This window comes from Tiliqua scincoides, chromosome 9 (assembly GCF_035046505.1).
Source record: "Tiliqua scincoides isolate rTilSci1 chromosome 9, rTilSci1.hap2, whole genome shotgun sequence".
NCBI lineage: Eukaryota > Metazoa > Chordata > Lepidosauria > Squamata > Scincidae > Tiliqua > Tiliqua scincoides.
This window is the reverse complement of record NC_089829.1, coordinates 13,058,424-13,086,393: the sequence shown is the minus strand read 5'-3', so window position 1 is coordinate 13,086,393 and position 27,970 is coordinate 13,058,424. Positions and strand designations below refer to the sequence as shown.

Sequence of the window (27,970 nt, the reverse complement as noted above, 5' to 3'; positions counted from 1 at the left end):
AGCCCGGTGAGCCACGATGGCGCCCCGACGGCTCCTGCTGTGGCTGCTGCTGCTCCTCCCGCGGCCGTCTGGCGCCGCCGCCGCCGACTGGGACGCGCTGCGGCTATCCGCGGACGCGCTGCTGGCGGCGGGCGTGGAGGCGTACTCGCGGGGGGACTGGGGCGCCGTCGTCCTGCAGATGGAGCGGGCGCTGCGGGCGCGGGACGCGCACCGGGCGCGCCTCGTCCACTGCCGCCTGCGCTGCTCCGCAGACAACCGCACTGGAGACCCGTCCGCGGACCCGCAGCCCCTGCGCGACCTCCGCTTCTTCGGGCAGCTCCTCCGCCGCGCCGGCTGCCTCCGCGGCTGCCTCCCCGACGGGCCCTCCCGGTACCTGCTGGGCGAGGAAACCGAGCTGGAGTTCGCCAAGCGCAGCCCCTACAACTACCTCCAAGTGGCTTACTTCAAGGTGCGAGCGGAGAAAGCACGGGGCCCCTGGGTCGGGACCCACTGGATCGGGGCCCTCGGTGGGGCAAGGGAGAAGTGGCCAAGGACAGGGTGGCAACCTTGGGTCGGTGGCGTAGCTAGAGGGGGTGCAAAGCGCTAAGACTGCAATTCCACCCGCCCTTACCTGGGAGTAAGGTCCATTGGTTATAGTGGAAGTTTCTTCTGAGTAGACATGCATAGGATTGGGCTCTAAGTTTTGCAGGCAACCTCACCACAGCGTGCAAGGGGCCCCTCCCCTTCAGAGCCATTCCGAGTGGAGGAGCAAAATAGAGGGGAATGCTGCTTGCAAAACTTAGTTCTTTGCCCCCCTCCAGCTACACCGCTAGGTCCCAGGGCTGCTCACATCTGGAATGGCTCCTAAGGGGAGGGGCCCCTTGTATGCCATGGTGAGGCTCCCTGCAGAACTTAGTGCTCCCCCCTCCAGGTATACCAATGCTTTGGATAGAATATGTGCAAAGTGCCTTCTACAGACCCTTGGTCCAGCATTCTTCAGCTTTTTTCATTCAATGACCCCAATAAATAAATGCAGTATGAGACTGGGGACCCATTGTCAATCTGCTCCCCCCTCCCAGGACCCTATCCCATCCTGTTCCCTTAATGCTCTCCCAGCATTGTTCACTATAACCAAGTATTCTAATTAGAGAAGGCAGAAAAAAAAATTACCAGGAAGCCTGGCACTAATGAAAGCTGTTTTAGCACAATTACTAAGAGCCTAAGCAGGACAGGAACACCTTCTCCTGCTACCTGGAGGGTTACTCAAGATGCCTCCCTCTTGACCTGATGGTACCCTAGTCTAGTGGTCTTCAACCTTTTTCATTCCCAGAAGTTGCCGTGACCCCATGACTGAGGCTTTGTGTCCCCATTGGTGTCCCAACTCCAAGGTTGAAGAGCACTGCCCTAGTCCAGCTATCTCAGTATTGTCAGCACAGCAGGGTTTCAGCAGGATTCTTACCCAGACCTACCTCAAGATGCTGCCAGGGATTGAACCTGGGGTCTTCTGAGTGCCAAAACTTTCATGCTACCAACCAGAGCTGGCCCATCCATGAGGCCAACTTGGACGCCTCAGGCTGCAGGTTGTCAGGAGCTCCCACCCTTCTGCTCCTCTCTCCTATCACTCCCTGGACTAGAAAAAGGAAAAGAGGAACAAAGCAGAAGAAGAGTCTAGTACATCACTTGGTAAAAGGGAGGTACGCCACCTTCATGAACCAATCTTTGCCACAAGCTCTGCTGTGCAGACTGCAGGGGTTTGGCCTGCTCTGCAATAACTATGTTTTGGGTTTTGGGTACTTGGAAGATTACAAATGTGCTGGAAGTTTTCACAGAGCATTGTCTACTGCCAATGGCTGAAGTGCTATCTTGTATTAGCATAGGGGATCCGTGACAAAACCTGGGGTTTAACAGTGGGACCAGGTGGGATTCATGAGAATTATCTGTGAAGCATACAAGAGGATCAATCAGTACAGTGACCATTCCCAACTACTGTAATAGCAAGGACACAGTTGGTTTTGCCGTTTTGAGTTTTCGTGGGAGAGGAAACCATTGTCTCAATTCAAGCCAAAACAACTAGAATCAACCTTTGCAAGCAGTTCTAATTCAACCAACTCTGTGGTTCCTTTAAAGGGGTTCTCTGTTTACAAGCCTGTTTCCTTAATTTCCAGTAATTCAGGATGCTTTACTTCTCCCAACTTGCTTGACAAATATTATGGAGAGGAAATGACATTTGTCCCATAGCCAAGGCCTGCAAACAGGTGCAGGGTGGTCTTCATGCCATGTTTGTTGTTTGTTTTTAATGAAAGTCTAAGCGATATTAGGAGAGTCATTGGAGAGAAATTATTTTCTCCCAAGGCTGCAGGGTCCTGGGAAATGACAACAAGCTTAGGAGAAACAAAATTTAAATGCACATTTGTGAATTGTAACTGCAGAAATAGGACTTCCAGGGTTCAGCGCAGTCTATTTTATTCTCGTGATGGAGATAACTGGGGAGGGTATGTATTGCCATTGTGTGCCAATACATACAACTGACCACTGGTACAGGCAGAGTATTCATTTAAGTGGACATTATCTGATCCGTCAAGGTGACATTTGCAGAATGCAGCCTAAAAGGTGCAAAGTGTACATGCATCAAGGAGAAAGAGCCATCACTGAATGGCAGACTGTTGGCATGCAGAAGTTATCCAGACTGGAGTGAGAAAGACCCCTGTCTGAAATCCCAGGGAACTGCTGCCAGTAAGTGCCATCCATCATGAGCGAATGGATCACTGTTCTGACTCTGTATGAAGCAACTACGTAACTTCAGAAAGGACAAACTTACGCAGAGCATTGATTTGATGCTTGGGTCCAAAATGCAACTCTTAGAGATGACGGTGTCATTAGCCATCCCTAAGTCTGGATACATGACTATGTGGGGTAAGTCCTATTGAGCTCAATAGAGTTTGCTTCTGAGTTAGACCTGTTTGAACCTACACTTGTCCCATAGCTCTTCTGATGGGGAAGGAATTTGTCCAACTTTGCACAAGAGCTCTACCTGTGTATCAGGTCTGGATTGCTACTATCCAACGTGCCCTTATGTGAAAGAGAAGATCTAGCAGCCTTGGGTTACAGGACATACGGTGAGGTGATCAATAGCTGAAATGTACTTTCAGGGCAGAGCTCCTTGTTATGGTCATGACTGTGAGTTTTTGGCACCAAATACTGATCTCGAAGTAGTTTAACGGAAATGGCTTGAGTCTATCACGCTGGCGTAGCCTGGTGACATCATCTCAGTGTACATTATTGGACAAATTTCTGGAGGAGAAGTTCATTACGGGTTACAAGTCATAGTAGGTATGTACAGGCTCTTGGTTTTAGAGGCAGGCTGCCTCTGATTGCCAGATGCAGGGGAGGGCACCAGGACGCAAGTTGTGCCTGTTGTCTTGTGTGCTCTCTGGGGCATTTGGTGGGCCACTGTGAGATAGCTGGACTAGATGGGCCTTTGGCCTGATTCAACAGGGCTCTTCTTATGTTCTTGCATTGGTGTTCCCATGGTCACATGGTCATTACTGTGCACAGAATCCCTTTTTTGTGGGTGCCACCGTGACATTCCCTACAGAGATCACCAAGACTGAGCCACGTGTGTGGACCAGACACACACATGACCCAGAGAAGCTTGCCAGTTCCATTATTCCTCCATCCGCTCCTCCATGGGGCAACGAAGACAGTGTCCCTCATGCTGCAGGCAACGCAAGTCTAGAGTGAAAAATATCTTGAAGTTTCTCTGGATCTAGCCAGGATTTGTAGGACCCCTCCTCCCCCCTATGTGTAGGAAAAGACTGCTCCAGAACACCAAAACTGGTGTGGGGGGGGGGTAGAACAAAGGTGAGGATGCGTTTGTGCAGTGAAAATCAGGACCCATCTTTGTGCATGCTTGGCCTGTACGGTGCTTTTCTGCCTTGTGGTTCAGCTTTCCCGGCTGCTCTCATGCTCCAAGGCTTTTCTTTTTTGGTTGATGCTGCCACATGTTCATTCCAGCCGCAAAATGTCTCTTTCCCCCCTCCTCCCCCATGCTACTGCAAGCCCAGCCCCTCTGCTCCTCTGACTCCTTCCTTCCTTAGGAGGAGCGAGGTGCCACGTCGTTCAGAGGGGGGCTGCTCCAATCTGGGGGAAGAAGCAGGAAGAGAAGCTCCACTCTGGCCTGAAGTTGCAGAGCCGATTTTAAAACTTAAATTGAGAATCCACATGTTGAGATTCTCTCTCTTCCCCCCCCTTCCTCCCTTGCTTCTCTGAAATGTTGACTGCTGATTTTCCATTGCAGCTCTTTCTTCAGAGCTGCCCTATGCCAGACGGGTTGCTTCCTGTATCTGTGTTCCCCCCCCCCCCATTGGTTGTCAACTACTCAGAGATGGTAGACCATAAGGCTTGGTAGACACGTTGGATGCCATTAGGCTGATGGCAGTGTTTGCTAGCGGTCAGTGCTTACTCTGGTGGTGGGATAATCTTGTGTTCCCCCCTTTTAGTTTGTGTGTTTGGGGTATTAGAATGTGCAGCGGAGATAGGAGGGGAGAGTTGGGAAAGTTCTCCCTGTGCATGTGTTTTTTTCTTCTGTTGACCTGTATATCGCACCATTCTTTCATCGTGAAGTTCAAGGTGGCACATATGGAGTTCCCAGGTGTTTGCTTCTCGAAGCACCAACCACATCCAGACTTGCTTAGGGGCCCAATCCTGTCCAACTTTCCAGCACTGATGCCGCTGTACCAATGGGGTGCGTGCCACATCCTGCGGCGGTGGGAAGGAGGGAAAGTCACAAGTCCTCTTTATGGTAAGGGAATGTTTGTTCCCTGACTTCAGGGCTACATTGTGGCTGCGCCAGCACTGGGAAGTTGGATAGAATTGGGCCCTAGGTGTGCTGTCTCTGAACCATGGGCTCTCTCCCTGGTATTGTCCCAAGTCATAAAGTTGGAAGGGACCTAAAAGATCATCAAGTCCTCCTCCTGCCAATGCAGGCTCACCACAACTGCATCTCCAGCTATCCAGCCACTGCTTAAAAACTTCCAATGATGGAGAGTCTACCACCTTCTGAGATAGATCATTCCACTGCAATTCTACCTCTATTCATTCCATCAGGAAGCTCTTCCTAACATTTAATCAAAATCTCCCTTGTTATAATTTAAACCCTTTCGTCCTGGGCCTACCCTTCAGGGCAACTGAGAACAAATCTGCTCCCTCTTCCCCATGACAGCCCCTCACATATTTGTAGGTAGTGATCATGTCCCCACTTAACTGGCTCTTCTCCAAAGTAAACACGCCTACAACCTGTCCTCCTAGGACATGGTCTCCAGCCCAGTCACCCTCCTCTGTACTTGCTCCAGTTTGTCATTACCCCTCTTGCAGGGTCATGGTTTTAGCTTGAGGGTTTGAAAAATCTATCACAGAATCACAGCAAAGGTCTTAAATGTTCCTGTTTGGTGCCTGCTAGTGTACAACACAATCCTAGGAAGTTTTACTCAAAAGTAAATCCCACTGTATTGGATTAGTGTTGCTGCGAGGAGAGTGTGCATCGGACTGGAGCAAGTGTGGTGATAGAAGTATCGAAGGTGAATCAGGAAATCTGGACACAAAGATCCACTCAGAGACAAAGGTCACTGGGTGAACTTGGACCATCCATCTCTCAACTGAGGCTACTTCATAGGGCTGTTGTGAGGATAAAATAGGCAGAAGGAGAGCCATGTACACTGTCCTGATATCTTTGGGACAGAAGGTGGGATGCAAATATAAACAGTAAGCAATAGCTTGAAAAGGAGGATTTGATAGATTCAAAGGAATGGTCTATCGCTGGCTTTTAGCTATGACAGCAATAAGTGGAACCTCCAGGTTCAGTGACAGTCTACCTCTAAATACCAGTTGTTGGGGAGGGCTGTTTTTTTTTTAATCTACTGCTTGCAACTTTCTCCAAGGCATCTGGTCGATCATTGTTGGAAAACAGTTCCTTTTGGGTAGATGGTTATTTGTACATTTTTATGCTATCGCTTCTCCACCCACTCACTCACCCTGCCATATGCTCTCTTTGCTCAGATCAACAAGCTTGACAAGGCAGTGGCTGCTGCCAACACCTTCTTTGTGGCCAATCCCGACCACATGGAGATGAGACAGAACCTGGACTATTACCAGATGATGGCCGGGGTCAAAGACTCGGACTTTGTTGACTTGGAGGCTAAGCCACACATGGTGAGAACGCAATCCTTCTTTGCCCTTCAGTGCTGCATACAATCTTAATATGTATTGCTTGTGTCTTTGTTGCTTCTGCGGTGCTTTCCTGTCTGCACTGGAACCATTGCAGCAGCTATAATTTTGATTGCCCCGTAGTTGTGATTGCCCCACAATCCTGGGCGGAGCCCAGCCTCCTAAGAGCAGAACCACACCTGACTCAGAGTTGGAGTACTACTGGCGCTTTCTATGGTGCTTTCTCATCGGGGCCATCACAGCAGTTATTATTTTGATTGCCACATAATTGTGATTGCCCGACAATCCTGGGCAGAACCCAGTCTCCTAAGGGCAGAACCACACCTGGCCCTGTGTACTTCCTGTGGTGCTTTCTCACACACTTTGGGGATAACACATCAGCTATAATTTTGATTGCCCCATAGTTGTGATTGCAGTTCCAGACAGAAGCAGTGGCAAGGGACAAATTCTTACTGTTGTTGCCTTGAAATATGCAAGCAAAGTGTGACAGTTCCTTTACTTTTTAAAAAATGTTTATTTTTTATTTTTTGCAGCAAGAGTTCCGCCTGGGCGTGAGTTACTACACAGAGGAGAAGCCTCTGGAGGCAATTTTCCACCTAGAAAAAGCTCTAGAAGAATACTGGGTGGCGGACACCGCGTGCCGTGCCCTCTGTGAGGGACCGTATGACTACGAAGGCTACAACTACATGGAATACAACGCAGACCTTTTCCAAGCCATCGTTGGTGAGTTCTGTGCAATGTTAGCAGGAGGGTGCTGTTGCTTAGAAATAAGGCACCTCCATTGTGTGCAGGTAGTGCAGGGTTCAATCCTGGGTACATATCCATGTAGGACTGGGAAAACTCCTAGAGAGCTGCTGCCAGTCAAGGCGGGCAATGCTGAACTGGAGGGACCAAGTGCTTCACTCAGTTGGCAGCAGCTTTATCTGTTCAGGTTTTTACCAGCCCAGATGGCAGACTACGTGTTTTGCATGGAGAAAGTCCCAGCTTCAGTACCTGGTATCTCCAGATGTAGGCTGAGAAATGTCCCTACCCTCTTAAGAGCTTCTGCTTGCAAACAGTAGCTCCACCAGTGAGCTGTACAATGGGCCTTCATATCAGGACCCATATCCAGGATTCATTACAGGACCTTCCAATGACACTGTCATTGAAATCCATGGATACCTGAATCTGCAGATACTGGAAGCTAACCGGGGGAGGGGGGGAACAGCACCGCAATTACTCACCTGGAGACTGCACCTGGTTGTGCCATCCTCCCAGCCTCCTCAGAAGGCCTCCTGGAGGCAACCAGAAGCTGCTTCCAGTTGCATCAGGGAGGCCTTCTGAGGCACAGGGAGGCCATGCTCCTCAGAACATCTTCCAAACATGACCAGAAGCTGCTGGCACAAACCAGCAGTGCCTTCCAGTCTCATCTAGGAGGCCTTCTGCAACATGGGCTCAGCACCTTCAGAGGCTCAAATCCACAGACTCTGAGCCTAAAGATAAGGATAAGGTATAGTCTTTTTTCCCAGTGGCAGGAAGACACTGTGACCTTCTTAGAGAAGCAACCATGCACAAGATCTTCCCTGACTTGCTGGGTTTTGCCTGCAGTCTGACTAATTCAGCCTTGGTTTTTATACCCCCCCCCCTTTCACCAGATCATTACATGCAAGTGTTAAGCTGCAAGCAGGGCTGTGCTACAGAACTTGCTTCTCAACCTGGCCGGGACAAGCCCATTGAGGACTTCCTTCCTTCTCATTTCAACTACCTACAATTTGCCTACTATAACAGTAAGTTGGAGGGAGGGGGTTCTCTCCTCCCCTTTTTGCTACAGTAAGTGGTTGTCGTTCCATACACAAAAGAACCATAACAGAAGCTTTGTGTGTTTCTCAACTTCTTGGAGAATAAAGAAAGGGGGGGGGAACAATACTGAAAGTATCAAATTTGGTATTTTATCCTGTGCTTCTCCAGTTATTTTAAAAGCAAGTCTGTCCCCTGTTTGCACTGTTGCCCAGTAGGTGGCGGTCTTCTTCCACACTGCACGTGTCTGAAATTCAAAGGACTTTTCACAGCTCTTGGGAAAATTGGTTGTACTTCTTGAGATCTGTCCTGATCCAACGGGGTGATGCTTGCATTTACATGAGCTATAACAGCTAAGGACAAAACCTGCATGTTCCGCAGCAGCACACCTGTGGGTATGAGATGCTGGGGGCAAATAGCGAAACATCTGCTTGATGCCATTCTGAGTACCTGAACATCAGTGTGAAGGCACCGTTCTCTCCCCCTAGTCTCTCCCCCAAACCCTTTTTTTTTTGCTTTTGTGTATCCTCTCAGTACTTATCCCAGCTTGGAATGAAATGAAAGGGAGAGGCTCTAGCTCTGTGGCAGAGCTTGTGCCTTGCATGCAGGCATCTAGGGTTCAGTGCCTGGCAGCATCTCCAGATTTGGTTGTAAAAGACTGCTGTCTGAAAACCTGGAGAGCTACTGCACATTCCTGATCTCATCTGATCTTGGAAGCTAAGCAGGGTCAGGCCTGGTTAGTACTTGGATGGGAGACCGCTTGGGAATACCAGGTACTGTAGGCTTATACCATAGTCTTTCGAGACTGAAGGTTGCCAACCACTGCGGGTCAGTGCTTGACAATGCTGAGCTAAATGGACCAAGGGGCTGACTTCCTGCATAACTGTGACGTTCTTGCTTTTCAGGTGGCAACTATGAGAAAGCCATTGAGTGTGCCAAGACGTACTTGCTCTTCTTTCCCAATGCTGACGTGATGAACCAGAACCTGGCCTATTACACAGCAGTGCTTGGGGAGAACCTGTCCAGTCCCATTCAGCCCAGAGAAGTGAGTGTCTTTGTCTTGCCAGTGCTTTAAAGGAAGAGGGTCTGAAGGAAGACTGCTGAGAATAAACCCATCCCTCCTGGATTCTTGAGTTGGTTCTTTCAGTTCGGAGAGTGCCTTTGGATAAAAGAAAATATTTATTTACCCAGTGTGTAATTAGTCTGTAGAACTCCTTGCCACAGGATGTGCAGATGGTATCTGGCCCAGATGTCTTTAAAAAGGGGCAGATTTATAGAGGGGAAAGTCCATCACAGGTTACAGGCTGTGGTGGGAATGTGCAACCTCCTGGTTTTAGAAATAGGCTACCTCCGAATGCCAGGTGCAAGGGACTAGCAAGAGGATGCAGGTCTCTTGTTGTCTTGTGTGCAGCCAGAGGCATCAGGTGGGCCACTGTGAGATACAGGAAGCTGGACTAGCTGGGCCTTTGGCCTGATTCAGCAGCTCTCTTCTGATGTCCTTATGGATGGGTGATTTCTGCTGCTGTGGCTTACTGTATGTGCAGCACTTCATTTCATGTGCTTTATATTGTGCTTTCAAAGCAGTGATCTTAGGGTCAAAACAAATGTGATTGTACTTATGTGTCTACTTGTGGGGAGGGGTGCGCCTTGAGTGAATAACCATCTGAATCTTCTGTCACATGTGTCTCTACTGCCATGTGTGATGTGTCTGTTCCTGTGTACCCTGCCAATTGACTTAAATGATCATACCTTCACTTTCTGAAAAATTGTATCCTCAAACATCTCAAGATCCATTAATAGTCTCTGTGGTTCAGGATTAATTAACTGACTGCAGAGAAATGATCCACGTCTGGAGGGTCAGCTGGGAACCTGGTATGGAATGCATTGTGGCAGAAGCATCCTGCACCTGATGAAAAGAAAGGGTTAAAAAAAAGCTTGTGATGAAAACAGAACCTTAGCATTTCAAACAGCATTCAGTTGCTGAAAGAGGAGGGAGGCTCTGTGCCGAAAGCCACACCTTGGAGGGTGGGAAGTGCTAGAGAGTTTCATCTCAGCTTGGGCTACGCTGATGCTTTTTAAGCCTTTTGGGACAATTCTTGAGGGAGTAAATAGCTTTTCCTGGGAATAATCCAAAAAGATTTGAAAGATCCAGGGTGGGGGAGCTTCTCTGTCATCACTCTTTCTTGTGGCAGTGAATTCCACAGGCTTCGTGTGCACTGTATGAGGAAGTACTATTTTTTTCATCTGTCCTAAATCTCACGTTGGTTTAACTCTCCCCCGCTCTCTCTCCACACTGTGCATAGTTCTAGAAGTCCCAATCATACTCCCCAACCCATTGCCCTTTTTCTGTACGCAAAAGCCTCCCAACGTTGCCACCTTTCTTCATAAGGAAGATACTCCAACCCTCTGGTCATTTTGATGCCCCCTCTTTGGCACCTTTTCCAGCACCATGATATCCCTTTCCAGATGTGCTGACCAGAACCATGCACGGTATTCCAGATGGGGCTGCGTGACAGTATTGTGTAAGCGCATTATGAGTTTGATATTATGACAACTGCTGTGTTTGATGTTTCTGCACATTGGGTAGAACAATCGATAGGGACTGGATGGGGTGTAATTTGACTGCTCTGGCTTCTCCATTTTGTCCTCTCAGAACGTCCAGACCTACCGGCGGCGCAGCCTGCTGGAGAAGGAGCTCCTCTTTTTCAGCTATGATGTTTTTGGAATTCCTTTTGTGGACCCGGTAAGTGGAGACTCCTGCCGTCAGTGCTGGAAATGTCCCTTGAGAAATCAGCTCAAGAAGGGCAAAACTGACAGCTGGGGATGCCACTGATACAATAATTTGGGATGTTTTGTTTCTTAAGAAGAATCAAAATGGTACGAATTATTATAGCAGGTGCCATTTTGCAATATGGACTGACTCTCTCTCTCTCTCTCATTCATTCATTCATTCTCTCTCTCTCTCTCTCTCTCTCTCTCTCTCTCTCTCTCACACACACACACACACACACACACACACACACACACAGAGTTCACTTTTATTTGTGACTTTCTGTATCCATGGGAGGGCAGGAACTCATCCCCCACAGATATGGGGGGTGCTTGTCTACGTAAACAGGCATCCCTTCCATATCTGGGGGGGGGGGTGCATTCCTTCCCCCTCCCCCACAGATGCAGGAAGCAACAGATAAAAAAAACCCTATATCCACGGTCCTTCCTCGCTGACCCCCTCGCCCATTACCTTCATCTTGTTTACAGCGTGCAAAGAAATCAGTATCTTGCTTTTACAGGACACTATAAGCAGAAAGCTTATAGACAGGTAGGCAGGCAGGTGGGATGCTAGAAGGGACGACTCAGCTTCCTGATGCCAAATCTGTAGATACTGGAAGATGCCTGTATAGTGTGTTTGCTTACATGCACAATCCTTAGTAGTGCATGCAACTCAGTGTTCCAAATGAGGCTGGGTTGAAATTGGAATCTGAGTTCTCAGGAGTGAGACATAATGCACAAAAAATATTCAGACCATCACGGAGGGAGTAAGTGGCAACCAAAGCTTCGGTGGTGACTTTAGATCAGTGTTGAAGCTACTGAAAACTCTCAAATATTGTTTGCCTGTCCTTGTCTTACCTCCCTTCCTTTTCTCCACCCCACCCCTTGTTTTTAAGGACACGTGGACTCCAGAGGCGGTGATACCAAAGAGACTGCGGGAGAAGCAGAAGTGAGAGCTTATTTGAACCCTGTTTCTTTGCTTAAGTCTTCCTCTCTCTGTCCCTCCTTGTTGCCTTTGTGCTTTCACTGATGAAGCATTCAGCTGTATGTGTGTAGAAAGGTGTGTTTCCCAAGATAGTTCTCCAGGGGACTGATGCAGCTTGGAGAGGGAATGGTAGGGTCAAGATGGAAACGGCCATTGTCTGGATGAGATCCAGCTATTCACTCTGACATTCTCCCTTACTCTAATTTAGGGGTCTCCAAACCCTGGCCCGGGGGCCAGATGCGGCCCGTGGCAAGCCTCTATCCGGCCCGCAGCCAGCCCCTTATCCCCTGAAAGCCCCTGGCCCACTTTGCCGAACATGACTGGAACTATGCTCTGGTTGCATCTGGAGGGTGTTCTAAGGGCCAGAGAGGTTGAATGAATGAGCCCATTCATTCATTTATTCACACATCTAAATTAGATGTGGAATTAGAGAAGTTCCATCTCTAATTTATTTATATAAATTTTATATTTAAATTTTTTACGGCCCTCAAAACCATGCCAGACATTTGATGTGGCCCTCTAGCCAAAATGTTTGGAGACCCCTGCTCTAATTCTACAACCCAAATGAGGGATGGGTTAGGCCACACTTGTCTGCATTTTTGGAGAGTGTTCATAAGACCTATTGGCCTATTACTTCTCAGTTTTGTGAACATTTTTCCCTAAGTCTTTAAACTGGCTTTTGAACATTTTGAATATACATCAGTTTCAAGCTTCTAGTCCTCTAGGTGTCTGTCTCCCTGCCCTTGAGTGTGTGTGGTTGTGCTCCTTAAACTAGCTTTTGATCATGCATAGTTTCAAGCTTGTCCATCTATGTTTGTGGGCACGCATGCAAATACACAGACACAGATTAATGAAGTGTCCCATGTGGTGTGTTGGCAACCTTCAGTCTCAAAAGACTCTGGTATCGCGCTCTGAATGGTGGTTCTGGAACAGCGTCTAGTGTGGCTGAAAAGGCCAATCCGGGAGTGACAATCCCTTCCACACCGGGAGCAAGTGTAGTCTGTCCCTGGTCTGTCTCCCTGGCTATGGGCCTTCCTTCTTTGCCTCTTAGCCTCAGACTGTTGGCAAAGTGTCTCTTCAAACTGGGAAAGGCCATGCTGTACAGCCTGCCTCCAAGCAGGCTGCTCAGAGGCCAGGGTTTCCCACTTGTTGAGGTCCATCCCTAAGGCCTTCAGATCCCTCTTGCAGATGTCCTTGTATCGCAGCTGTGGTCTACCTGTAGGGCGCTTTCCTTGCACGAGTTCTCCATAGAGGAGATCCTTTGGGATCCGGCCATCATCCATTCTCACGACATGACCAAGCCAACGCAGGCGTCTCTGTTTCAGCAGTGCATACATGCTAGGGATTCCAGCATGTTCCAGGACTGTGTTGTTTGGAACTGTGTTTTTTGTCCCGTGCGGAATACATCACATACCACAGACATCATCATCTTAAGATTCAATGCACAGGTCACTTGGGTGGTCAGGAGACAGTTATTAGCTCTATTCAGACATTCAGTATCTGTGGATGGCAAATGTGGGGGGGCGGGCAAACAGGAGCTAGCTACCCCCCATAGCAATGTACTTTGTGCTCTACTCCCCCCCACACATCCTTGCATTCAGCACTTCTCTGTAGAGGGTAGCACCAAATGTGGAGAGAGTTTCTTTGTGCAGTCCAGGATCCTGGGGGAGCTTTGAATTTTGAATTCTACTCCAGCAAAAGATCTACTCTGTTAATTACCTGGCAACTTCAGAATGACTCCCCCCAAACTTGACTGAACAGAGATTTGGATCTGCGCCTGTGCTCCCAAAAGTTGTCTGCTGTCCCAAAGTTCAGGATTTTGCCCTCCACCATACTTTGCCAGGCTTGACTCTGTGACATTTTGCCTCCCAGGGTAGAGCGTGAGACGGCAGCGCGGATTTCTGAAGAGATCGGGAATCTCATGAAGGAGATAGAGACTCTGGTGGAAGAGAAAACCAAAGAGTCCACAGACATGAGCAAGTTTGTACGGGAAGGTGAGAAGCCAGTACAGGTGCTCTTGTTAGCTAGTGGGGGGAGGTGTCTTCTATAGGAAATCCTACCCACACCTGGTGTGCTTTTCTTCCTATTTATATAGGAGGTCCCTGTCCCAAGATGCTCATAATCTAGACACAAGGGAGACAACAAGGGAAGGGGTGTGGTGGCTGGATAAATGGGACGACTATATGACTATTTCATGTACAGGAAACGGAAGTTAACTGCTTCCTGTTTAGCATTGGGTCTAATTTTGTCAGGCATTCAGGCGATTGGCAGCCTGAGCTCTTCATACTACAAGCTTGAATGCTTATAGAGCCCTGTTTAAAGCAAGAAACACTTATTAGTAAGCCATTTAAAGAACATTAATGGGCGAGTGGGGAGAGTGTGCAGGATGGCTCCTTCATCCACAGATAATTGAACCCATGGATACCTGATCCACAGATACGGGTGCCCACCTGTACTTGTGATTGTGATCTATTCTGGTCTAGTACGGGAACTAGGGATCCACATCACATAAAAGGGGAAAGAGTGGAAGAGTTTGAGGAGCCAGAGATCTTCCAGTAGCAAAGGGTAGTGGGGCCAGAGGCCTGAAAACCACAGGCTGGAACATAAGAGCATGGAGTTGGGAATATGTGAGGGTCTGGAGCATGTGCTGAATTCTGGAGCAGGCGGGAAGTCAGGGCCAGGAATTCAGGAGGAGGGTGTAAAGTGAGGTGGATAGTTCTGGTGGCAGAGGGCTGGATAGCAGTAGGGGCTGAGGTCAGATAAGAGCAGGTCAGAAAGAAAGGTTTGCAGGAGTCAAGGTGAGAGGTGGTGATGGACTTGAGGGCCAGGGGTTTTGCAGGGCGGGGGGGCAGATAGGAAGGCGTGTGCTTTTGCAGTCTTGGTTGGCAACCTTCAGTCTCGAAAGACTATGGTATAAGCCTACAGCACCCAGTATTCCCAGGCGGTCTCCCATCCAAGTACTAACCAGGTCTGACCCTGCTTAGCTTCCGAGATCAGATGAGATTGGGCACGTGCAGGGTAACAGTTGCAGTCTCGGAGAAGTAATATGATGTACAACTTGTAAGGAAAAACTTAACCCTTGAAAGTCTGGGCTGCAGATTTAAAATCAATATAAGGAACCCGAAATAGAGAATTGGCTCTCAAGGATTTTAAGCTGGGATCTTTTGAGAAGCTAAGTTGCCTGAGTAACTAAAGATGCTTAGAGCCCAATTCAATGTGTTTCTACTCAGAAATAAATCCCATTATAGTCAATGGGGCTTACTCCCAGGTGAGTGTGTATAAGATTGCTGCCTTAGAGCCAAATCCTATCCAATTTCCCAGCACCAGTGCAGCCATGCCAACAGGGCATGCGCTGCATCCTGCAGTGAGGGTGCAATCATGGAGGACTCCTCCAGGTAAGGGAGCATTTGTTCCCTTTCTTCAAGGCTGCATTGCGGCTGCACCGGCACTGGAAAGCTGGATAGGATTGGGCCCTTAGAGAGATATAGCTGTGCCTTTAATTTGTATGATGCTGGTGGTAAATAGGATCTCATACGGGTACAGAGCATTTTACACAGAGCAAGAGGACCTGCCTTGAGGAGCTTACAATCAAGATACTGACACAAAGAAGACAGTAAAGGAAGGGAAGGCAAATGACACTGTCACCCTGGAACTGCCTGCTTTGTGAAGTTGTAGGCGCTCTCTCTAATTAGTGGTTCTCAAGCAGAGACTGGACGGTCACCTATCAAGGATGTTGTAGCCTGGGACTTCCGGTTAGGGAGGCATGGCGGGCTGACAGCTGCAGGAAGCTGCTTATCAGCAGATACGTCTGTGGATTTAATTTAAACACCCCTGGATTGAAAGGGGTCTTGGCGTGAGATTAACCATAATTAACTCCAGAACGTTCCTGTTTTGTCTTCCTGGGGCGAAGGCTCTGGGTGTAAAACAGTTTCAGAGCGAAGGAGTTGGAGACTATCGAGCTCAGCCACGGACGTAAATGTAAGCCTGACCCCCCTTCCTACAGCTTTATTTTTCTGGGGCACGTAGAGGAGAACAGAGTTGGGAAAGAGCAAGAAATATTTGGACTTGAAAGATAAAGAAGGACCAACATTAACAAGATAAGAAGTATTAAAGGACTAAGAATTAAATGCCCAGTCAGGTGGATTTTCAAGCTGGGATCGAGACTGTCGAGAAGAGAAGAGTCTTTATAAAACCCTTTTGGAGTTTATTACTTTGGAGGTTTTTTTCTTTCTTATAAAACTCTACTGTGTGTGGGACAGAAGAAAGACAGTCTCGTTTTTTGTTGTGTTGAAAAAGTTTTTTTCTCCTCTCCCTGAGCATATCAGTTGTGTTTACCATCTCTTCTGGGAAGTGAGAAGTTTGTTATGGTTACAATACTTTGTTTAAGTTACCAACATTAATAATAGAATTAAACTAAAAGGCTGCTTGTTGAGCTTTTTGCATAAAGGAGTATACAGATATCTGGTGGCAAATTAAGATAACTATTTGTGAAGTGTTACAGATTGGAACACCTGTGGAAATTTAAGATCATTAGCTGAGGATTGTGAAAGACTGAGATTTTTAAAGGGAAAATGTCCACCAGGAGATGTAATACGTTGGAACAGATACATAAAGAGAAATCCCCACCAAGATAATCAGGGAAAGAGTTGAATCTGGAAGCTATTCAAGACTTACTAATGAAGATGGAAAATCATTTGCAGAAAAAAATAGAAGGGATGGATGGGAGATTCGAAACATTACATCAAAAAATGCAGGAGATGAATTTACAGATGCAAACAAACATGTCACGTTGGGATAAAATGTGGGAAGAAACAGAGATAAAGATAAAAGGGATAAATGATACAATGAAAGTTCATGAGACAAAATTTGAGGATTTAGAACTCAGAGATGATAGGAATCAGGATATGTTGGCCTTGATGGAACAGGCGCAAAAAGAAAATATTTTAAGATTCAGAGCTATACCAGAAAAAGGAAGGAGAGGAGATAAGAGCCAGGATGAGAGAAATCTTGGCAATTTGCTTGAAAAGTGATCCTAATGAGATGGAGTTGGAGATAGATAGAGTCTACAGAGTAAATACAAGGATTGCAAGGTTGAGAAAGAGAGAGATATATTAGTGCATTCCAATATAGAGATATATTAGTGCATTTAGTGCATTTAGATATATTAGTGCAATAAAGAGATATATTAGTGCATTTCATAAGAAAAAGGACAAGAGATAGGGTTTTACAGCAACATGCAAAGATGAAGCTTACAGTAGAAGGAGTACAGATTATTGTGATGAAGGAGGTTCCACTTAGAATTCTAAAGAAAAGGAAAGAATATGGCTTTCTGGTAGATGTTTTGAAACAGAAGAAAATTATCTTTAGATGGTGTGAATTGGAAGGAGTTATCTTTAGATTTCAGAGTAGAATGTATAGAATAGATACAGTTCAGAAACAAGAACAATAACTTGAATATGAGTAATTTAAGTGTACATCCAATAATTGCCTTAAAAAATCTCCTCTTTCTTGATTTGGAGCATACAAACCCAAAAGTAAAGTTCTTACTCCCAAAATTATAACTTCCACAGCCAACCACCTGCCTTTTTCATCTGCAAACACAAGTTTTTGTTTTAAATAATCTTTAACATACATAACCACTCCATTTTTCTTCTTTGAATTTGTTGAAAAAAATTCTTGTCCTAACTTTCTCTGTATTAAGTAGTTTGTATGACCTTTTTTAATATGCGTCTCTAAAAGGCAAATCACATCTTTTTTAAGTTTCTTCAAATAATATTTTTTTCCTCTTATTTGGAGTATTAGCTCCATTAATGTTCCAAGATGAAAACTTATACTCCATAGCTAATCTTCTGAACTAATTATTTGAAAGTCTATTTGGGTTTGTTGCATATCCTTTAGATTTTCCTGTTCTCTTCTTTCTCCTCCTCCTTCGAATTCCTTCATAAAATCTTTAGACAGAATTTGATGGATATAAAAAATTACAGACCTATTTCCTTGTTGAATAATGATTGTAAAATATTTACAGCAATTTTAGCAAACAGAATGAAGAAGATATTATAAAATCTTATACATGAAGATCAATGTGGTTTTTTACCGAAAAGACACATGAGTGATAATATTAGAATAGTATTGGATTTGCTGGAATATTATGATAAAAGGATAGAGAAACAATTAGCATTGATTTTTTTTGGACTTTGAGAAGGCGTTTGACAATTTGAGTTGGACTTTCTTGATTGCTGTCTTAGAGAAGATGAACTTTGGAGAGAACTTTATTCAATGGATAAAGTCAATTTATACATCACAAACTGTGCAGGTAGTGGTAAATGGAGAATTATCAACAATGTTTGAGATTCAAAAGAGAACACGACAAGGATGTCCATTGTCGCCACTTTTATTTATACTTGCCTTAGAAGTGTTATGTAGAGATATTAGACAAGATTAAAGACTACATGGTGCAAAGATTAAAAATGAATGTTTTAAATTAAGAGGATTTGCAGATGATATGGTTTTGATCTTAGAAAAACCTTTAAAAGACATAGAGTAGTTGATGGTTAAGTTGAAGAAGTTTGAATCATTAGCAGGATTTAAGATAAATAAACAGAAAACTAAAATTTTATCTAAAAATATGAACAAACAAGACCAATCGAAGTTGATGAATAAGACTGGGTTCAAAGTGGAGAAGAAGATTAAGTATTTAGGTATTATTTTGACAAACACGAATTGTATGTTATTTCAAAATAATTATGTTAAAGTTTGGGGTGAAATCAAAAAAGATTTTGCAAGATAGGAAAGGTTGAAATGATCTTTTTTGGGAAGAATATCTGTAATTAAAATGAATGTACTACCAAAAATGCTTTTTCTTTTCCAGAATATACCAATATTACTTTCTGATAAACCTTTTAAAGAGTGGCAGAAAGATGTGACAGGTTTTATATGGCAAGGGAAAAAACCAAGAGTGAAATTTAAGATTTTGCAAGATGCAAAAGAAAGAGGAGGTTTAGGACTGCCTGATCTGAAGACTTATTATGCATCATGTTGTTTTCTGTGGCTTAAAGAATGGATATTGTTGCAAAACAAAAAATTGTTGAAGTTAGAAGGATATGATTTAAGATTTGGTTGACATGGATATCTTTGGTATGATAAGTTGAAAGTGAATATGGAATTCAAGAATCATTATGTTAGACATGCACTGTGGAAGATATGGAATCGTTATAAGAAAAGGTTTTACAGCAAAATTCCACTCTTAGCTTCACCACAAGAAGCACATTTTGGTTTGGGAACTGTACCAGGAGATAAATGGTTATTGTATAAGAACTTATTGAAATGTAATCAAGGTCAATGTATTTTGAAGTCTAGAGAGGAATTGATTGTAGAGGGTTTTGACTGCCAATGGTTTATGTATTTACAATTATTAGAAAGATTTAAAATTGATAAAAAATTATATGGTTTTGAAGAGGGAGAGACAATATTGGAGAAACAATTAAGATCAGATGAGCAGGTAATATCTAAAATATATAAATTGCTTTTGAAGTTTGAAACAGAAGATGAACAGGTTAAGGAATGCATGATCCAGTGGGCAAAAAATGTGGGCTATGAACTTTCAATAGACAAATGGGAGAAATTATGGATAAAACAGACAAAATTTACTTTGAATGTTAACATTAAGGAAAATATATATAAGATGATTTATCGTTGGTATGTGACACCAAATAAATTAGCCAAAATGTATGAAACTATGTCCAATAGTTGTTGGAAATGTAAGAAACAAGAGGGAACATTTTACCACATGTGGTGGACATGTTCAAAAGTTAAAAAATATTGGTCACAAATTCACGCACAGATACAGTTGATCTTAAAAACAAATATACAATTGAAGCCAGAAGTATTTTTATTAGGTATGACAGATGAGTATGTGGAAAGAAAAAATGAAGTTTTATTTTTGTATATGATAAGCGCTGCCAGAATACTTTATGCTCAAAATTGGAAGACTATGATTATACCTTCGGTGGAGGAATGGTGGATAAGACTTATGGATTATGCGGAGATGGATAAATTAACAATTTTGCTTAGGGAGAATTCAACAGAAAACTTTTTGAAGAGTCCAGTTATTGATTTTTTGAATCCGAGAGAGGATGGGGATTTGAGGTATTTTGGATTTGAAGATTGATTTTGAAGTATTAGTGGTATAGATTAATATTTGTTAATGTTTGGACTGTATGTATTTGGATTATAAGTATGGGAATGTTTTGGCTTCGCTCGTGCTGCTTTATTGGAATTTTGTTTATGTATGTATTTTTCTATTTTATGTTTAATATAGTTAAATAAATAAATAAACGGGGGGGAAAGGATGTTGTAGCCTGCACTGGGGGGGTTGGACTAGATGACCTCAAGAGGACTTGTTACTCTGACATTTTATGATGCTACAATAGGGGCAGAAATGCAAGGTGAAGAAGGCCAAGAAGGAAAGATGAGTTTCTGTGCTTCCACCTCTGGAGTCTTGCATGGGCAAGCAACCCCCAGCTCCTTTCTCCTCTTGCTTCTCTACCAGGAGGCCCCTTGGTGTATGATGGGCTCAGCGTTGTCATGAATTCCAAGCTCCTGAATGGCTCACAGAGAGTGGTGGTGGACGGACTCATCTCTGACGAGGAATGCCGGGTCCTGCAGAGGCTAACGAATGTGAGTGACCGCTTGATGTCCATTCTAGCAGGGGAGTGTTGGCTGGAGCCGCTAGCTACTCACTACTTCCAACCCTGCTACCTTCGGTTTGTGTATTTTGTTTTTGCACATTTATTAACTTTTGAAATTTTTATACCTCCTTTTCTCCCTCCCTTCCTCCTTTTATACCTCCCTACCTCCGATCAGCTCAAGATATAATGTACATAGTTCCTTCTCTCCTTTTTGTACTTGCAGCAACTCTATGAGTTAGGTGGGGCTGAGTGATAGTGACTGATCCTTGGAAGCCAGGAAGCTTCATGGCTGAGCTGGGATTTGAACTTGGATCTTCCAGGTCTAAGTCCAACTCCTGAACCACTACACCATCCTGACTTACAAATAAAGGAAAGGGGGGAAAAATGTCTTTTTACTGTACAGACTTCTGCATACGAAGGGAATCCCCCAAAGATGCCCTTAGTTCTGAGTGGACCAGTCCTTCATGCCCTTAGTTCTGAGTGGACCAATTCTGTGTCTCATCAGAGAGTCAGTCACCCACCTGCAATAGCTCTTGTAAGAAAAAGAAATGAATTTGGTTCTGTTTTTCCAGGCAGCTTCCTCGGCTGGGGACGGCTATCGTGGCAAAACCTCACCTCACACACCCAGCGAGACTTTTTATGGAGTGACGGTCTACAAAGCCCTCAAGGTAGGTCCTTTTAAAGAAGTAAAAAGATAGGTCAGGCTTGTGGGAGACTGGGTAATCCAAGATGCAAGGCAGGAAGAAAAAAGCTGTGGCGTGTTGGGGGGGGAAAGGGGGACAAATGCACTGGGTGCCAGCCTTGGGGGGGTGGCGCCATGGCACCTCCCCCCTGTAGCACTTAGTCAGCCAGCATGCTGATCTGAGGGCTACCCCCTGACAGCCTTCATCCACAGTTATGCTGAGGGCCGGGAAGCAGCGTGCTGCCTCCTCAACCCTCTGAAGGCCTTGTAAAGCTCTCAGAGGGTCAATAGACATCACTTCTGGTTTCATGGAGAGAATCAGAAGTGATGTTTTTATGTCCTTAGAAGGCCTTCTGAGGGTCGGGAAAGCTGTACGCAGCCTCCCCAGGCTTCTGAAAGGGGGGTTGGCAGCCTGGCCAGTGTGGGGGGGGGGCAGCAGCTTGTGGTCGTGGCCCTGGGCAGTACCAGGGCCAGGATCACTACTGGAAAGAAGTAACCATCTTTTTCTACTGTGGCTTTGCATGGGATGCTGACGCTAACGGGGGTTGGAGAAGACATAGAGTGCTTACCTCTGATCTAGACTAGAGATAGTCAACAGGAGGGTTGAGACCCCAAATTGAGTTGTGACTTGACCTTGGGAGAGCATGACACTGCTGCCCCCCCTGCCATTTTGTTTTGAGGCTCTGGCCTGCAAGTCTGAACTATGGGCAGGATGAGAGGTCCTAAATGAGATAAATCCCGCTGGAGACTTTGGCTTTAGAGGGTTGCTTTGAACATCTCTTCCCCAGTTTTCAGTGGGCACCTCAGTCTCGCTTCCTCTTTCCCTCCCTCTGCCTCTCAAAGTTGAGCACACGCCCTTTGCCACACACCTTTGTCTGCTCCCCTCTCTTTCCAACTGGCCTTGGAGGAAGAAAGGGGCAGAATTAGATGGCCAACCAGCATGTGCTGCCACTGCTAGTGGACGGGAAATGAAGAGGAGCTGCTTGCTCACCCATCCCTCTTGCCTGCTGGGCTCTTGAAGGTGGGTCCCATGTTGGGGTTTGGTGGGTCTCGGCTCTGGGAGCATGGGTTTAGGAGCGTAATCCTTCTTCATCCTCCCATCTCTGTAGCTAGGACAAGAGGGCAAGGTACCTATTAATGGCGCATACCTCTATTACAACGTGACCGAGAAGGTCCGCCGGGTGATGGAGTCCTACTTCCGCCTGGACACACCACTCTATTTCTCCTACTCACACCTCGTATGCCGCACCGCTGTAGAAGGTGAGCAAGACTTCTGCCTAGAGCAGCAACTTTCAAATTTTTTTTTTTTTTAAATCTCATAGCACATTGACAAGGCACTAAGATTGTCGGGGCACACCATCAGTTTTATAAGGATAAGTTTTACCGTTTAAAAAATGAGTATTAAGATAAACAAAGAACAAATAAAATGCATTCGTGCAAACTCACATGGAAAAACACACCCAATTCATACAGCTGACCAAAGAATGACACAGGTTCTGCCTTCCCTCAAGCTCCCCCAATGGTCCTGCTCATAAATGACCCCCCCCCCCAACTCTGTGGCACATCTGTGGATCATTTGCGGAACACCAATGTGCCATGCAGGGGCAGATTTATGGGGGGGGCCTCCCAAACTGTTGTGCCAGCGGGAAGGGTGCCAGCAGGGATGGGGAACAGCCCAAGCATGGCCAGGCGCCCAGGTCTACCGAGCAGATAGATCTGGGTTCCAAGTCCAGGTGAGAACTCAGCAAACTTTGGCCATGGAGGCCTGTAGATCTGGGCTCCAGGTCTGGGTGGGGCCCAAGTCTACCTGCTCAGTGAACCTTAGCCACAGAGGCCAAAGTTCAGCCGGGAGCCCAGGTCTACCTGCTTGGTTGACCTGGGCTCTGGATTTAAGATAGTACTCGTGGCTCCCTCTCCCACCCCAAAACATTGGATCTGCCCCTGTTGCCACAGCACTGCAGTTGAAAATCTCTGGCCTAGACCCTTTACCCTTTCAGTGAAAGGAAGGATTGAGAAATCAACCATAAAAGGGAATTGGAAGAAGGGAAGAGCTCCTTAGCCAGTACCGCAGATGTACCTCTTGATCCTGGACCACATTTGGCTCTGAGCTGGTTTGGAACATGTATGTCTGGGGCCTGTTCTAACTATGTTTAGAGAACCCAAGCCTAGCAGCCCCAAAACGTGAGCTCTGTTAACACCCATTTCTAATCTTCTAATTTGAAGTTTGCTTATTCCATCAGGTCTGATCGAAACCTTATGGAATAATGCTGGGGAAAATGGAGGTTGCATCTGTTTTGAATGAATGTCAAGTTTCCTAACAGGTGACTTTAAATGCAACCAGGGAGTCAAACCATCGCAAACCTGGATTCGTTTCCAAGTCATCAGTACCTTTTTGACTTGTTAGATTAGGCACTCGTGTTAACAAGCAGTTTGGAAACTATAGTAGTTCAGTGCATTTGCATGCGGTAAAATATCAAACCTGTTTCGTTTGCAGGGTCACTCCATGAAAAGTATGTAATGACAGCAATATTAATAATAATAATAATAACTGGTATTTGTATACCACCTTTCTTGGTCTTTGGATTACTCCTTTGACTTTAATCCAAGCTGGTTCACATAGGCAGGCTTTCTCTAAACCCCTGAGGGGTTTTTTACAATAACAAAGAAATTCTGATCTTTTAAAAAGAACATTCCAGATGGATCTTACACAGTCTGGTATCAACCCTGGCCGCGGTTTTCTGCCACACTGACTGACAAACAGCTCCTTCTCTCTCACCGAAGAGCAGTTGGAATAGCTGAGCTTGTCAGTTGCTTCTCGAGGTATTGCCACTCATGGAAGCTTCCGGTGATCTCAAACTGGCAATCTTTGGATGTTATCTTTGGGCTTAACAGCTCTAGATCAGACCTCCTGCCCAAGTGAACTGTTTTTTTAATTGAAGTATTTTGTAGATTATTGATTAGGTCATCAGAGAAGGCCTTTTTACAAGTGCCGCCGCCTAGGGAGGTATGTGGGGCAGCGGCAAGAAATAGGGCCTTCTCAGTAGTGGCACCAACGCTATGGAATTCCCTTCCCATTGACTTAAGAACTGCTCCCTCTCTCTTGAAACTTTTCCGTGGAGCCTGAAGACCCTTCTGTTTAGACAAGCCTTCTGAGTTTCCGGCCTTTTTAAATATCTTTTCAACATCTTTTCAAATCTTTTTAAATATCTGGTTACAGGCCTGATTCTTTTATGATTTGCTGCTCTATGCTCTTTTTACCTGACTACTTTTTTATCTGACTACTGTTTTTATGATATGTTGTTAATATGCTTTTACCTGTTTTAAATTATGTTTTTTTAATTTGTTTTAACCTTGTTGTAAGTCGCCTTGAGTCCCTCCGAGGAGAAAGGCAGGGTAGAAATAAAGTTAATAATAATAATATTTTGTTAGTGTTTAAACTGGTTGGTTGGGTTTTTTGACAGGTTTATTTGGGGTTTGACATGTTTGTTAGGATGCAGGCTGGCTGTAGCCTTGCCAAGTCTGATGTAACTGTGTCCTCAATGCAGATAAACAGGAGGACCGCACAGACCCCAGTCATCCTGTACACGTAGACAATTGCATCCTTAACGCAGAGGCCCTGGTGTGTGTCAAAGAGCCACCGGCGTACACCTTTCGTGACTACAGGTAATCCCAGAAGGGAAAGAGGAAAGGCATCTCTTTCCCCATAGCCACTGGTCGGGAAGTAGCAGTAGCAATCTTGTGGGACTTTCTGGTTCCTAGGCCACCCAGCCCTTCTTGGGAGTTACTGCCCCCCCCCCCATGGAGTGAAGACAGGTGTCCTTCCTTTCAGGACCAGGTGTGGTTTTTGTGACTGTATTTGCTGATCCCCATGCTTGCTTCTTAAGAGGTAGTGGCTTTGTGGTCAAAATGGGGCCAGCCAATTAGTGCTTTGCGCAATTGGATGGGCAGGTGAAAGGGGGACAACCTTGTGATTGTCACAAGGGCCAGCCAATCAGCACCTTACGCAGCCAGCTTTTCCTGTGAGCAGGCAGAAATTGGTTGCCCCTGAGCCTGATTAAATTTGAAAGTCTGTACATCTGTTCCAAAAAATGTAGCTTCATAGCAGGCTCACTGCCTCAGCCATTTTTGCCCAACGTTGCAAATATGCAACAGGGATCAAATGTATATACCTGTGGACTGGGTAAAAATGGGTCTGTCTTTCTCTTAAGAGTCAGTCTGGCTTCTGAGAGACAATCCAATAGGCAGGTAATCATCGCCAGTGAGGTCTTGGCCATCAGGTGGCAGAAGTGGGCTTTCTTACAAAGTCCAAGTCATGTGTAAGGTTGGGCAGGTGGGAGCCAAGGTTGAAACCCAAAGAAGAGTGAGCAAGGAAGTATGGAAGCGAAGTGGATACATCAGATACGTTTCACTTAGTCTACCCTAAGTCTGTGCTGAGTGGAAGGCCCTGGAGAGGTTTTTCGAGTGTTGCCTTCCACAATGAGGACTAGAATCCTGTTTTTGTTTTTAATGGAAAGTAAAGATGTTCAAGGTGCAAATTCCATCTACTAAAACCAGTTCTGCAGGGATTCACCTTATATGCTGCCTGGTAATCTGAACCAGAACCATCTCCTTTTGGGGTACTGACCAACCGAGAAAGCTGGAGGCTGGTTCTCAGATTCCTGTGATCCACCAGGCTGCAGAAGGTTTGAGAGCCATTGTCTTTTTCTTCTCCTTTCCCCCTCTAGTGCCATTCTCTATTTAAATGGGGATTTTGAAGGTGGAGCCTTTTACTTCACTGAGCTGGATGCCAAGACAGTGACGGTGAGTAGGCTGCTCATGCCCAGAGTTTAATGGACTCCATGCTTCCAGAAGACAACGCAACACAAAATTTCTCTGCCACAATCTATTTGGCATTTTCTTTTCTCCTGTGCTTTGTCTCCAGGCTGAAGTGCAGCCACAATGTGGCCGGGCTGTGGGCTTCTCCTCAGGCTCAGAAAACCCACATGGGGTCAAAGCTGTCACCAAGGGTCAACGGTGTGCCATTGCCTTGTGGTTCACCTTGGACCCTCGCCACAGTGAACGGGTAAGTAACTCCTGCCTTTTGCTGCTCTTCTCCATGGTCCCAGACTCCTCTTCCTCTTTCCCTGTCATTGGTGTGGTGTATTGGAATCGCAGAAGATCTGGCAAGGAGGTAGATGTGGTATCAGCAGTGACCCCTTTAAGGGTAAGGCTGGGGCATTCAGCAGAGTGTGTGCTGCACAGCTGCAGCCACTTGAAGGCAATAAGGCCCTCAGGCATAAGAGCACCTGACAAAGGGAGAGTTTGGCATGGGTAGCAGAAGGAGAAAAGCTTGAGGAACTGGAGACTGGATTAATGGACTGCTGGAACTGCTGATGGACTGATTGGTGAATGGACTTTGAAAGCTGCTGGAGCAGAAACTACTGGAGACACTAAGACTGGTGTTTGGCTGTTGTGCCCAAGACCTGCTGAGGACCAAGGGACTGCTGTAGTGGTGGGAGGCTGCTGGCAGGAAGGAGGACCTCTGTAGGTTAAACAGGTGAGCTACCCTGGTGGTGGGGTCCAGCAGTACTGCAAAGCAGAACCAGGGTCATTCTTGGGTTAAAAAAAGGGGGTGCTAATTAGCTAAATGTGGGCATAATTCTCCAGGCAGAGCTTGGATTGGGATTTGGCAGAACATGTGGTAGGCAAAATTCTTTGTGGTGTTTTGCCAAATGGACTCTCTTGCCATCTCCACAGGAGCGGGTACAGGCTGATGACCTGGTGCGGATGCTGTTCAACACAGAGGAGGTGGAGATCCCTCCGGAGCAGGCACCTGTGATGGAAGAGCCCACGCTGGGACCAATGGATGCAACCGCCCAAGACGCCACCACGGGGAAGGATGAGCTGTAGCTTGGCTCTGTGTGCCAGGCTTTGGCAACGCCTGCTTGGGCTCCGTCTGAACAGCAAGAGCATTTGGGGGCAGCCAATGAGCAAAAATGAGAACTTGTGGTGTGGGGCCCTCATCCAGCAGGCAAACAAAACAAACCACAGCCTGTTTCTCCAGCACCTGGTTCATAGCATTCCTCAGGCACAGCTGTTCAAGCCTAGCAGGACTCGTGGAAGAAAGGGGGGCACTTTCTGCCTGCTCCTCCTGTCTTTGATCTTGCCAACGCCCTTCTTTTTCTCGGCAAGCTGCTCCATTTTGACTACAGCTTTTAATCCAGTATTTTCACTGCTGGGAAAATGTCTGGCTCTTGTCTTTGAAGAGTTGCAGTTCAGCTTGAGACTGAGGGACGCAGAGAGAGTTTGCAGGGTAGCAGAAACAGCATGGTCGTTGGACCAGGGGAATCCTGTGTTCGAATCTTGCCTTGATTCTCCAGTTCTCTTCAGTAACCATAGTTTCCTTCTCATAGCCCCTAAGCTCCCTCACAGGGCTGTTGTGAGAATAAATAGAAGATACCTCAATGCTTAGGAGGAAGGCAGGATTCAAATGTATCAAATAAGATAAGGTACAACAATACCTTGCACTTTCGTCTGGTTAGGAGTCAGAACATGGATGAAAGTAAAAAATGAAAGCAGAGCCTGATTTGGCTTTATTTTGATTTGGCTGATTTGGCAATTTATTTTGACCAGTGAAAAACATACATAACTATATATAACATATGCAACTGCCTTCAGAACAGAAATAAAACAAAAACTTAAGAACTTTGACAAATGTTATGGAAGGTTGGATGAAATCAGACAAAAGAGGAAAGCACATGGACAAAATTTGAAGTGTGGTTTTCATTGAAGAGCAAAGCGATTAAAAGTCAAGGTATTGCTGTAAATCTTATTCTCCTAAGAATCTCCTGCCTCACCCCACACCAACTTCCCCACAAGGCAGATGCTGAA

The 27,970-nt window shown here is 45.8% G+C and overlaps 1 protein-coding gene and 1 pseudogene across 1 annotated transcript; one reads left to right on the top strand and one right to left on the bottom strand.

Annotated features, from left to right (window-relative positions):
* The first annotated feature begins 83 nt into the window (after positions 1-83).
* P3H1 (prolyl 3-hydroxylase 1) lies at positions 84-27,970 on the top strand. Its single transcript, XM_066637283.1, has 15 exons — positions 84-448; positions 6,034-6,186; positions 6,735-6,924; positions 7,836-7,967; positions 8,883-9,022; positions 10,631-10,720; positions 11,643-11,695; positions 13,604-13,725; positions 20,280-20,407; positions 20,991-21,086; positions 22,210-22,360; positions 24,646-24,763; positions 25,825-25,900; positions 26,022-26,162; positions 26,837-27,970. Exons 1-15 carry the CDS (start codon positions 179-181, stop codon positions 26,987-26,989), a joined length of 2,013 nt encoding a protein of 670 aa, XP_066493380.1. The 5' UTR covers positions 84-178; the 3' UTR covers positions 26,990-27,970.
* Positions 14,648-14,764, bottom strand: LOC136660769 (5S ribosomal RNA; annotated as a pseudogene).

Excerpts from the sequence above, each read along its gene's own strand:
- P3H1 (XM_066637283.1), top strand. The coding sequence starts at position 179 with ATGGAGCGGGCGCTGCGGGCGCGGGACGCGCACCGGGCGCGCCTCGTC. Across the intron at positions 10,721-11,642 it reads GAATTCCTTTTGTGGACCCG|GACACGTGGACTCCAGAGGC; the intron begins GTAAGTGGAGAC and ends CTTGTTTTTAAG. Across the intron at positions 21,087-22,209 it reads CGGTCTACAAAGCCCTCAAG|CTAGGACAAGAGGGCAAGGT; the intron begins GTAGGTCCTTTT and ends CCATCTCTGTAG.